This window comes from Balaenoptera borealis (genome assembly GCF_965194805.1).
Source record: "Balaenoptera borealis genome assembly, chromosome: 4".
Lineage (NCBI taxonomy): Eukaryota > Metazoa > Chordata > Mammalia > Artiodactyla > Balaenopteridae > Balaenoptera > Balaenoptera borealis.
The window spans coordinates 41568566-41581657 of record NC_138861.1 but is presented as its reverse complement, the minus strand read 5'-3'; the positions used below and the strand labels follow the sequence as shown (position 1 = coordinate 41581657).

At 40.2% G+C, this 13092-nt stretch overlaps 1 protein-coding gene across 14 annotated transcripts in view; it reads left to right on the top strand.

The window, feature by feature from the left end:
• The window catches only part of SH3D19 (SH3 domain containing 19), a 180400-nt gene that overhangs the window by 68477 nt on the left and 98831 nt on the right, over positions 1–13092 (top strand). For 10 of the 14 annotated variants that reach the window (XR_014243599.1, XM_082388975.1, XM_082388978.1 and 7 more), the window contains exon 2: positions 10547–10586. The exons of 1 other annotated variant lie outside the window; for it this stretch is intronic. Coding sequence is in view for 8 of the 13 variants with exons in the window: in XM_082388975.1 (XP_082245101.1) it covers positions 10547–10586 (40 nt within the window). In the remaining 5 variants the exon portion in view is untranslated. Of the gene's footprint in view, positions 1–8802; positions 8822–10384; positions 10465–10546; positions 10587–13092 lie in introns of those variants that run through there. 3 more of the 14 variants (XM_082388980.1, XM_082388970.1, XM_082388973.1) reach the window with 3 other exon arrangements.

The window sequence follows — 13092 nt, the reverse complement described above, 5'->3', positions numbered from 1 at the left end:
GATAAGTGCCAACAGGTGCGGGGCACTGTGTGTGTTGGCGGGGGTGGGAGGCCTGTGGGGGGGTTGGAGGGAAAGCATTATTTCTGCCCGTGGGAAACAAGCTTCAAAGCAGAGATGTCAGATGCCTCTCGGGCCTCCTCTCACCCTGAGTTCCTGTGTGTTAAGAACTGTGAAGAGTCAGAACTGAGCCACACAGCTGAAGAGCAGAAGGGGGCCACTGGGCACGCTCCTTGTCTGGGTTCCAGCAGCCTTTGAAGGTGCCTGTGTGGATGGTAGTTTGTTAACGGAGTGGAGAGGAAGGAGCTTGGTGGGCCCGAACTTGCAAGAAGCCGTGTGTTGTTGTACAGAGAATACATTCTCTACCCGTCAGTAAGGTAACGTGGCAAGGCTTGGATGCGACCTTACCCTTTTTTTTTTTTTTTTTTTAATTTTATTTATTTATTTATTTATTTATTTATTTATTTATGGCTGTGTTGGGTCTTCATTTCTGTGCGAGGGCTTTCTCTAGTTGCGGCAAGCGGGGGCCACTCTTCATCGCGGTGTGCGGGCCTCTCACTATCGCGGCCTCTCTTGTTGCGGAGCACAGGCTCCAGACGCGCAGGCTCAGTAATTGTGGCTCACGGGCCCAGTTGCTCCGCGGCATGTGGGATCTTCCCAGACCAGGGCTCGAACCCATGTCCCCTGCATTGGCAGGCGGATTCTCAACCACTGCGCCACCAGGGAAGCCCACCTTTTCTTGATTAAAAGAAAAAAATTGTTTTTCATCATTCTAGATTAGAGGCCAAGACTGCCCCACTGTGGATAAAAATCTGTTTGAAGACTCAGATCAGAAAACTCCTCAACCACGTAGGAAAGGTTTGCACATCAGAGTGAGGTGTGTGGTATTTGGAATAATGTGATCTTCCCTTTGTTTCCTGCTTGCCCAGATAAAGGAGTCTCTTGGTTCCAGTGGTTTCTGATATTTGCTCACTTTGCAGAGTCAGTTCTACCAAGGTAAAACCTTGTTGCGACATCTGCAAATTCATCCTGAACTAAAGGGAGAGGAGCAGTAAGAATGGACCTTTTTGCCCTTTAAGGGGGAAAAGAATCTTTATTTTTACCCTAACAGCTGAAAAGGCAACCTGTGGTTAGAGATGTCACCTATCCTTTGACACCTGAAATAACACATTTTAATCTTTGTTTTCTGGATTCTTGTAGAAGAAATCCATAGAATCCTAAAATATGGAGGCAGATTTCAGTAATTTCATAAACAGATAAAATATCTATATTTAATCTATTTAGTTTCTGTCCTTATATCACTCATTCATCCTTCTCAGGAAATTCATGTTAGAATCTTGAGTCTCAGAAAATGACTGTGAGGGCTTAACACCTTGAGGATGAACTCGGATTGGGAAAAGACTTCAAGGGATGGGAGGGGTGGTGATCCTTGGTTGGCACAGTTTTTCATCCTGAAGGAACTACCTGTGTCTGCCTTTTAGTTCTCTTTCTCCCTTCTGCTGCTTACTTTTGGGACTTATTTATCACTTCCGTCAGAGGCTGCAGTGGGAAAATGAAAAATAAGTGAAAATCATATATATTAATTTTTCGTAGTAGCCCTTGGTTCAAAAGAAGGGGAAAGGAAAGAGGCTGGAGCCATTGGGTAAAGGAAGATTTTGGAAATTATTTATTAGTGCATTCCTGTCCTCTTCACCAGTAATAAGCATGAAAAAAATCCTACAGAATTTCAAAATCCGTATTGGACAAAGGATGATTAACCTTTTAGATAATTCTACTCACAGTATTATGAACTCTATGAATATTCTGTATCCCTCATATTATCATCATAATAGTAAACATTTATTGAGCATTTATCATGGTCGGCTGCCATGCTATCCTTTATATGCATCTCTTCATTTAATCCTTGTTCAGCTTGATGAGTACTACTATGACATGTCCCCCTTCTACATGTGGATGCTGAGGCTTACAGAGGCTAACTGTCTTGCTAAGGTCATGCAGGTAATATACAAACAGTGGAGCAAGAACTCAAAACAAGGCCTGTCTGACCTACAGTTCCTGCCCTTAACCTCTATCTAGGTTGTCACCCTGAAATAGCAACTGATTTCCCATTATGGGTATGACCCGGTAATAGAGACCTGGAAGCACTACATGCACGAACCTTCTTTGTGGAACCTGTAATTCTAACATGCACAAATTAACCCAAACAATGCAAAATCAAAGATAAATAAGTGATGGGATTAAAGGAAGGACACATTTAATATAATCTTCAAAGATCAGGGTTTAACCCGATCAGGTTGGGGGATTTATTTATCATTAGTTCCTACTGCTTTTTGCGTTTGGGTACTGTGCCTGGCCCTACATCAGCTGGAGTTCAGTTAATTAGAGAAGTGCCATCTACATGTCAGAGGTGGCGCTGGACATGGAGATGCAAATACTAGCTCTGTAAAGGGACCTTGGGTTCCCAGGGGAGTGGATGGTGATAATGAAATAACATTGTTCATGCTAAGGTACCAGATATCAAGTCTGATTTTGTACGAGATGTTTCATCTTCAAATTAGTTTGGGAAATGCTAGTTAAAGTCGAACAGATTTTTTTAATTGTAATATTTCTTAGAGGCTTTAAGATACTAATATGCTTTGTGACTCCCCCAGAGGTTCTTAGAATTTGGGAAACACTGAAAGCAATCCCTGTTATTGGGTCACTTTCTCAGGTTACCTTTCTTGTAGCATATCTTATTCTAGGTAAAATTTATGCCTCCTTTAGAAAAACCCTTAGGAATGGCCTAATATTTTGAATATGGGTGTAATATTTTTACCTTAGCAGTTAGGGGAATAGAGATTTTTTTTTAACTAAAAGCTCTTTTTATCCCATCTTAAATCACAAGTTTCACTTGCTGAAAAAGTGAGATTGTGTAAGAAGAGTTACAAAAGGGGCTTCCCTGGTGGCGCAGTGGTTAAGAATCTGCCTGCCAATGCAGGGGACGTGGGTTCAAGCCCTGGTCCAGGAAGATCCCACATGCCACAGAGCAGCTAAGCCTGTGCGCCACAACTACTGAGCCCACGTGCCACAACTACTGAAGCCCGTGAGCCTAGAGCCTATGCTCCACAACAAAGAGTAGCCCCCACTCACCACAACTAGAGAAAGTCCGTGCGCAGCAACGAAGACCCAACACAGCCAAAAATAAATAAATAAAATATATAAATTTATTTAAAAAGAGAGTTACAAAAGTAATTATTAAGAGACTCACTAGGGAGCTTGAGGTGGCAGCAGCAGGGAGTGTTGAGGACACCTTGCTGCGAAGCTTGCTTCCATCTACTCCCCTCATCACCTTGCCTCCCAGGACCTGAGTGGCCCTGATGAAATGCCCATCTTACAGAAGTGTCTACCGAATTCACTTTCAGGTGAACATGGGCAGTGTAGATGGTAGCTCTGGTGTTTCATCTGTGAAACTAACATAAAAAACTCAAATCATATAAAGCCTCTTTCAGTAGTGAGTTGCACTCAACAATCAAAATGATTCAGTTGAACTATTTAAGGAAGAATTATTAAAAATAAGTAGCAGCCTGTTATCAAATAGCTGATTCTTCTTCCAGTTCAAATGTGCTATGTAGTTTTTTTTTTTCTCTCCTGTGTGTAGTTTGGTTTGGTGAGAGCTACTTTGAGACGGAAGAATAGACCCAATGTGGATTGTTTTAGGGCAGAGGTGATTCTTAAATCACTAGGGTGTTTATAAAAAGTAAAAATGTTTGGGAATTCTTAGGAAGGCACATTTTTCAGCAATATCAGATATATCAGTGAACCAACCACAGCCTAAAGAATGCAGCGCAGGAAAGGAAAGGGCTTGGGAGGGCATTGGATATTACCGTTATCAACAAACATTTACAGAGGGCAGTCTGTGAAGCAGAGCCTAAGATAGAGTCCTGCCTTCATCAGACACACTGATAGGATAAGGGGGTAGAGAGATGCCTAAAACTAAATAATAATACAGTATTATTTAGTATTGCTAAATGTCAAGTGAATGGTATAGATAGTACGAGAGTTCAGGTAGGATGTGGTAGGCAGAATAATGCTCTCCCCTCAGAGATGTCATGTCCTAATCCCTGGCACCTGTGATCATGTTGTATTGCATGGCAAAGAGGAATTAAGGTTCCTCATCAACTGATCTTGATGTAACATTATTTTGGATTATCCCGGCAGCCCCAATGTAATCAATAATAAGGCTTCTCCACAATGGAAGAGGGATTCGGAAGAAGAGGTCAGGGTCAGAGATTTAAAGATGCTACATTGTTGGAGGAAGGGGCCACAAGCCCAGGAATGCGGGTGACCTTGAGAAGTTGGAAAAGACAAGGAAACTGATTCTTCCCTAGGACCTCCAAAAGGAATATAGCCATGCACACACCTTGATTTTAGCCTTGTAAGACCTATTTTGACTTCTCATCTGTAAAACTGTAAGATAATACATCTTTGTTGTTTTAAGCCACAAAGGTTGAGGTGATTTGTTACAGCAGCAACAGGAAACTAATACAAGGGTGCTGAAGAGAAAGAAGAGTCGGGGCAGTTTCATGAAGAAGATGGTCTTGAGCCAGGCATGAAAGATAATAAGAATAGTCATAACAGGGGAGTTCCCTGGTGGCCTAGTGGTTAGGATTCTGGGCTGTGGCCTGGGTTCAACCCCTGGTCAGGGAACCAGACCCTGCAATCTGTGCGGCATGCCAGAAAAAAAAAAAAGAAAAGAAAAAAGAATAGTTGTGGCAGAAGTCGAGTTGTAAAACTTATGTTCCAGGTACTGCGCTAAGCTCTTTATACACTTTAATTCATTTATCCTCACAAAACCTCTATAAAGATAGTATTCTTCCCCATTTTGTAGATGAGAAAACTGAGGTGTAGAGAGGTTAAGTAACTTGTGCAATCACTACTCTGCAGTACTAGTCACTCCACCTAGTTAATAGCTGGCCTTTTAACGCCAGATGGCAGCTGACATTTATTACTGTGCACAGGCAACGTTCTAAGGATGTCACTGTCATTACCTCATGGAGTCCTCTCAGGGTCTGGGGCACATAGTGATTTGTAATTTTTCTGAGGCATGGACTTATCTGGCCAGCAATACGGCTGTATTGGAGGGGAAGAGACAGGAACCAGAAAATTCGATCAAGACACAACCATTCAGACAAGTGCTGATCAGAACCTAAAATGCAGGTAAAGGCAGCAGGCATGGGAAGGAGAAAACAAGATTCCAGAGACAGTCTGTTTCTTTGTTGAAACGTAACTTCCACGTGGAAAAAACTTCCCTTCCCTCTCTAATTTCTCTCCCCCTGTGATTTTAGCGTGCTGCATTTGAACGAGTTGAGGCGCTTTATAATTAGAATTAATGAAAGACGTCAGTATTGGCAGTGCTGTAGACCAGACTTTTCCACTTATCCACAGAAGCGTGGGCAGCGCTCATGTAAATACACCTCACTTCTCTCCTGCAATGGTCACTCACAGATGTTGTCTTTCATTCCTTGGACCAAGAGAGTAGTAACTTTCTTGCTTAAGTTCAACAACAGCAGGTACATATGTACTGAAAACCTACCATTTAAAAGAGCAATATACTAGTCACTGTGGGAGTCTGAAAAGTGGCTAAAAATCAGTCTGGAAACACACCTGAATGAGGGTGGTGAAATGAAATTAGAAAGAGGAGGTGAGGGACTTCCCTGGTGGCGCAGTGGTTGAGAAGCCTGCCAGTGCAGGGGACACAGGTTCGAGCCCTGGTCCAGGAAGGTTCCACATGCCACTGAGCAACTAAGCCCGCAAGCCGCAACTACTGAGCCCGCGTGCCACAAATACTGAAGCCCGCACGCCCTAGAGCCCATGTGCCACAACTGCTGAGCCCACACGCCGCAACTACTGAAGCCTGCACGCTCTAGGGCCCATGTGCCGCAACTACTGAGCCCGCGTGCCACAACTACTGAAGACCCCGTGCCTAGGGCCTGTGCTCCACAACAAGAGAGGCCACCGCAATGAGAGACCTGCACGCTGCAACGAAGAGTAGCCCCTGCTCGCCACAACTAGAGAAAGCCCAAGCGCAGCAACAAGAACCCAACACAGCCAAAAAAAAAAAAAAGAAGAAAAAAAGAGGAGGTGAATAGGTATTAGCTGTTGTCAGTAATTTCTAGAACGAGTGCTGGATTTTTTTCAAGTAGACATATTTGCCATTTTCTCAGCCTACATATAAGAACCATTTAAAGATTTTAGGAAAGCCTCTGAAACTCTCATCTGAGATATATAAAATTCCATTCACGTTCTATTTGAGTAGAACCAGTTTTGCTATCTTTTAAAGAGTCATTAAAGTAGGATTTGTGAACCCTGCGTAGATACCCTGTCTTCTAATGGAGGGATTCATTGTTTTATTTATTCTGCTTATCATAAGTAAAGATAATATCATAGGTGCAAAGAATTCTTCAGAATGTGTGTATCTTTCAGTTAATACTGACTGGCATTGACCATTTTTTTAAAAAACATAAACTAGTCATACATACTCCCAAGCCGGAGTATGTAAGTAATGCTTTGGAGTCTGATCCAGAATCCCTTCACAGATGATAGTCATTCTAAAGAGACATGTTAGTGTTCCAATATGAGGTACAAGACAGATTCCCACTCTATGTATTTTCATTCCCACGGACTGTCTTCCCACTAATTTCAAAGAATGATTTAGGACCTTTTGTTGCCGACTTGAGCAAGTAGTGTAAGTCCCTACCCAGTGGGGTTTGATTTTTCTCTCTAGTTAAGTGATCAGAGCCAAATCCTCAAAGCCTGAATGTCTTACAATAGATTCTAATAAGCTCTGAGTTGGCCATTCTTCTTAGTTTTAATCAAAGCAAAAGATGACATTTGCATTTTTGTCATCTTCATTTCAAAGTGTTTGTCATATTATTAGATTCAGAATCACCCTGAATAATTAGCATCAGTAGAATCTGTCTAGCCATTCCCAAAAAGCTGTCCCTGCCAGAATAAGGGCCTATTTCTGCAATGGTGGTATACCACCTAAATATATGAACATTGGAATCATGTATGTCAGATTACTTAGAAGCAGGAGTCATCATGGCAGGAAAATTTGGGTAATCTAGAGTTCTCACACAGACCCATGGAAACTTCCCAGCACTCTCCTGATTCTTGGTCCCCTTGATGTGCACGTTGCCTCCTTTCCATGTCCTCACAACATTTACACACATCCAGGCTTCAGCACCCTTTGCACCAGTTCTGCCTACTTTCTGCCTTTGTTCTTCTTGCAGGGTATTCTTCCATTCCCTCAATTAGCTTTATCAACTAGGAGACGTGCGTGAATGGGGACAGGGAATGCAAGGTCTCTCGCTCTCCCTCTCTCTGTCTCTCCCTTGCGTGTGTGTGTGTGTGTGGCGGGGTGGGGGGTGACATACACCTACGAAACCAACACACTTTCACCCAGCCACCCAGCCATGCTGACCTTCACATTGAGAGTGTACTGCTCATCTCTGAGTGACCTAAAGATCATCACGCTCTACTCGGTGGGCCCCCAGAGTTAGTGCATTATCCACAGCAAATGTGCACCATTTGGCAACTAAATTTTAGAGTTGGGGCATTCTTATCTTTAATAACTCTTTTCTTTGTGGAAATGGTGAGACTTTGGGCTAGTAAGTTATCTGTGTGATTTCTAATTATGTAAAAGTTCGGGAAGCCTTTGCAAGTATATTCTAATTATTTAAAAATTAGAAACTCTGAAAAAAATTGGGGGGGAGTGTGCCAAAGAGTACTTAATTTGAAATAAATAGAAACCATATGCTTAAAGCACTGTATATAGTCAAGATGAAATTTCCATGCTTGCTACAGATCTGTTCTCATTTTTCGTAAGGGGATTTTAATCCAAATGTTTTATTATTGTTGGCAAGATCCAGATCCCAAATCTGCCCTCAGTGCTTTGTTTTGTTCAGTCTTAGCTTTTGGATCAAAATAATCACTTACTATTTTACCAGAAATTCAGTGTTACCACTAATGTATCTCTTGACAATTGCACAATAGCCTTGGCTATCATGAAAATTACTTTGCTTAAAATAAGTATATAAAAATATGTGTAGACACAGAGGTGCACAACATACAGACACTACATATTTATATGTTTTCAAGCTAAAAGATGGCTTATGGCAAAATGTGAAGTACAATTATTTGTATACTTTAAGAAAAAAGATCAAGCCAAGAACATGTATTTTAATTTGTTTTCCATTGCCAAGAGCTAGGGGCTGGGGAAGATTGTGAGTAATGGATAATTTACCCTTACCCTCAAATTATCAAACATATGGGTTTTAGGAGTAACTGTGTATGCATATTTACATAGAAATGTAACACATGTAACACTAAGAGTGAATTTGGGAGGAAATGTTTAAAATGTCCTCCAACAGATTATCAAGTTATTGTCTCAGATTTTAATTACTTCTCAATAGGGAAGTACAGTGGGGAGGCATTTGTATTTTCTTAGAGCAGAAAGTATTAAAATGACTGTAGAATTTCCTGTTTTAACCAGGAAAGAAGGAGAACCATGAGCCATTCACTTCCTGAATGGCCACATTCCAGCTGTGCAGACTGATCATAGCACATCTGCCAATCAGAACAGGCCCTGGAGGGAAGCCCTCAGATGCTGAGTCTTGTTTACATGCATTGTGACTCTGTTTCTCCCCTCCTCCTGTGTGTTGTATGACTAGGAAGATTTGTAGGGGAATTCGCTATTACATGCCTAATAAAACTGAATGAAACTAGGACCACAGCCACAGCAAATGGTGTTACGGGCAGACTTTTAGCTCATCCTTAGCCACAGGTAAGACTTGTTGCTTTGTTATGAGGATAGCTGATCTACATCTAGTTTCTAGCTTTACCTTGAGACATCATACTTTACTTTTGTTAGCAAAACTAACAGGCTAGAAGCTGAAGAGGAGCGATAGAAAAAATGATTAAAATGTGTGCTGTATTCCTGACTTTAAATTTTTAGTACTCAACAAGTGAAAAACTCTATTTTTATTTAAGGGAGGGGTAAACCAAGTTAAATTAAAACAAAAGTTTTAAAAGCGGCAGTAACACTCAGTGTGTAGAGAAATTGGAACCAGAAGCATATTAACCTTGTGCCTTTTGAAGAGCATTATATCTTAGCAAACATGTTTTATTGTGACTCTTCCTACTTGTTAGTGTTTCAGAGTACAGTGTCTTCCTGTGTGCTAACTCCTTGGTTTAAAAAGATATTTCTTTTTTATTATGAACCCATTCAGAAAGAATTTATATTTAACTATGTAAATCTGATTCCTTTTCTTCCATAAATCTCTCTTAAGAAGTTTTAGAGAATGTCTTCGTTGCCTTTATGCTGCTCCATCAGCAGTAAAATTAAGGAAAAAAAAAAAAAGAGAATTCCTGTCTAATCTTTGTTTCGCCATTAAAGTATATCATGTTAGTGTTAATTCAGAAGATACTTTAGAGAACTGTATTTTGATAACATTGCATAGGATTTTTAAAAGCCATCGTGTAGGATTTTATTGTGGCTTACCCACTGCTTTCTGTTGTTAGTTTTTTCATAACACTAAGATCTTTTTACTTCATTTATTTATTTATTTATTTTTAAGCATGTACTGAAGAAAAAATAATTACTCAGAGTCAAAAAAAAAGACAGCCTGTGGGTTTCGTGGCTCTTTCTCTTGTGTATAATAGTCTTCAGGCTGATTAAGAGCATTTCAGAGCAGTGCAAAGAGGCATGTTTAAAAACTTCAAGCAGCCAGGCTCCTGATTTCTCAACTTCAGCACTGTTGATATTTTGGGTGAGATTATTCTTTGTTGTAGGATGCTTTGTAGGGTGGTTAGCGGCATCCGTTGTCTCTACCCACCAGATGCTAGTAGCTCCTTCTCCCCAGCTGTGACAACCAAAAAAAGTCTCCAGGCATTGCCAGATGTCCCCTTGGGGAGGAGGAGCAAAGTTGACACTGGTTGAGAACCACTGCCTTACGGCACATTAGACCTAATTATCTGTGAAACATGGAAATCCAACTTCTGAAAAGTTCTGGGTGATAGAGAGTTAAGGAGGCTGTACTGGTCTCAGTGTATTTGCAGATGTAGCTGACTGCTCATTTTTTCCCCCTCCCCATCCTGTTAGAAGCTTTTGCCAACCATGATTCATGGAATGATTTTTTTGAGCTGAGTAATTTGTGGCTTTTCAGTTTCCTTATTTTCTTTCCTTAGCTAAATTTGTTTTGGTTTTAGCAAAGTGTTTAAAACAGCAGAGATCTTTGAAAATGGAACAATATGTGTAATGATATATTTTCTAAGTAGATGATTTTAACAAACTGTAAAAACCTTACATGCCTGTCCTTCTTTGTATCCTTCGTACCTCCTCTGTCAGACAAATCCTTTCAACTCTGAAGAAGAGCCTTACGGGGGAAGACACAGCAACCTTTGAACAGTCCTTTGTGAAATCTAAGGGTACGGCAGCTGGGATGTAAGAACTTCTTTTCCAGGACGTCTGAAGAGCATTTTAAAATGTAACTGTCTTCTTTCTTTACAGATCGAAACGAACGAAATAAACCAGAGCATCGTTCTTCAAGGTATGAATTTATAGTATTTACTAGCTCTGTATAAAGCTTCTCATTTGGAAAATATTGTTTGGAGGGAGTGCAAGTGTCCCTTTTAGAAATACTGTATATTTGAATCCTCTGTAGCACTCAAGCTTCACAAGGGAAATACTGTTCATTCTCTGAACAAAAATTCTTTATAAAATTATTGACTACCTGGAAGACATATTTTATTTTGAGAATTCCTATCAGTGACAGGTATATCTTTACAAAAAATTATTTTATCCCTGCTTCTTTCCTTTTGTGGTTTATATTCCTCCTTGTTCTTTAATTGGTATTTTTATAAATATGTACTGCTTTTTTCCTAATTATAAAACTAACATGGGCTCATTGTAGAAATTTTAAAATTATTTTTTAAAATATAAAGCATTAAAAAAAAAACAACATGTCTTTCATCAGCTAGAAATGGCTGGCTACTGCTAAAAATTTGATGTAATTCTTTCTAGATTTTATCAGTATATATGTATTCCAGTTGAATTCTTTAAGTTCTTGTTAGATAGTTTCAAATGGCTAGGAAGGTTCTATTACTTCAGCCTCTTTCTCCTGCTGTCTGAGAGTATGTCTCACAAGACCTTCACCAGTACTGAAGGGTATTTTTTTAAATCCTTGTCAAACTTATGTGTGGAAAATTGTCTAACTTCCACTCCTAGGCAAGAATGACAGGCCTGTATTCGATTTTTTAACCCAGTTCTGTGAAGGATTTTAATTTTTTAAATACTATTTTCACCTTATTCCACATTCCATCACTTTTTCTTTGCATTTTATATTATGGGAATTGATAAAATGGTAATAATACATTCACTGGGTTGAGTGGCCTGGTAAACAAATCCTGATGCTTTTTCAAGGTATCAAACTCTAGAATGCATTGACCTCAGATGAATAAAAATACAAAATCTGGGAAAACTCTGTTAGAATAGCAATACATTTTGCAGAGATTGTCAATCAGAATAAGTTAGTGAGACCTAATCTGGGAGAAAAATGTAAATGAGTATTTGGGATATAAGGCTGATTTTTTTTTCAGTTGTAATTCACATACATTTAAATTTACTCTTTTTGCTGTATGATTCTATGAGTTTTGACAAACACATACAGTTATATAACCACAACCACAGTCATAGAAATATGTGTAAGAGTGATTTTTTAATACTTAAAAAAATAATAGAAGGGACTTCCCTGGCGGTCCAGTGGTTAAGACTTCACCTTCCATTGCACGGGGTGTGAGTTCAATCCCTGGTCGGGGAGCTAAGATTCCCACGTGCCTCGCAACCAAAAAACCAAAACATAAGACAGAAGCAATATTGTAACAAATTCAATAAAGACTTTAAAAATGGTCCAATTCAAAGCAATATTTTAAAAAAATAAATAATAGAAAAAAAGACAGGGACTTACTTCCCGGGCGGTCCAGTGGTTAAGACTCTACGCTTCCAATGCAGGGGGTGCGGGTTCGATCCCAGGTCGGGGAACTAAGATCCCACATGCTTCACGGCCAAAAAACCAAGATATAAAACAGAAGCAATATCGTAACAAATTCAATAAAGACTTTAAAAATGGTCCACATCAAAAAAAAAATCTTTAAAAAGAAGAAAAAGAGACAATGTAAGGGGACTTAGACAGCGTGCTTGACTGACATAAAGTTGGAAGGGTAAAAAATAATTAGGATGATAAAATCAGGATGCCTAAGACCCTTGACATACCAAAAGTTTAACTGAATTAAGCAATATGTGTTTTCATTGGAACAAATGTAAATCCTTACACCTAAGGCTGAAGGATCAGTGGAGCATGAGGAGATAGGGGAGATACACCTTAACAATATGTTGGAAAAGATCTTGAGGATTCATAAATTCATCATGAGGGGAGTTCCCTGGTTGCCTAGTGGTTAGGATTCTGGGCTTTCACTGCTGTGGCCCAGGGTCAGTCCCTGGTTGGGGAACCAAGATCCCCCAAAAGCCCCGTGGCGGGGCCAACAACATCAACTAAATAAATAAATTCAGTCATCATGAGTCAAAAATTCCGTGTCATTGCCTCCACCTCCCCAGAAATGTCAGCATTGATTTAGTTATGCTGAAAGAACTCTAATGTCCAGTACAAGAAAAGTGGGTAGCTCTAGGCCACACTTTTGATACTGTATCCAATACTGGGTCCACAAGGCCTTAAAAAATTGATATACGCAGTGGGCTGGCTATGTTGGTATTACTTGGGGAACTTAAGAAAACAGAAACAGAGTCCCGTGATCTACTTCAGAGATTCTCATTCAGTAAGTGTGGAGTGAGTGGATCCTGGGAATCTGTGTATTAAAGAAGTCCTCCAGTGATTCTGATGCAGAGCCAGGTTGGGAACCACTGGGATAGAAGACAGCAGCTGAGTTGGGACAGGGACTATGAAAGAGACAAGCTGGGTAGAAATCAAAGCTAAGTCGCAGGAAGACTTGTGTAAGAAATTGGGTGAAGTTAGCCTTGGTTTGGAAGTTTGGGGAGGGGTA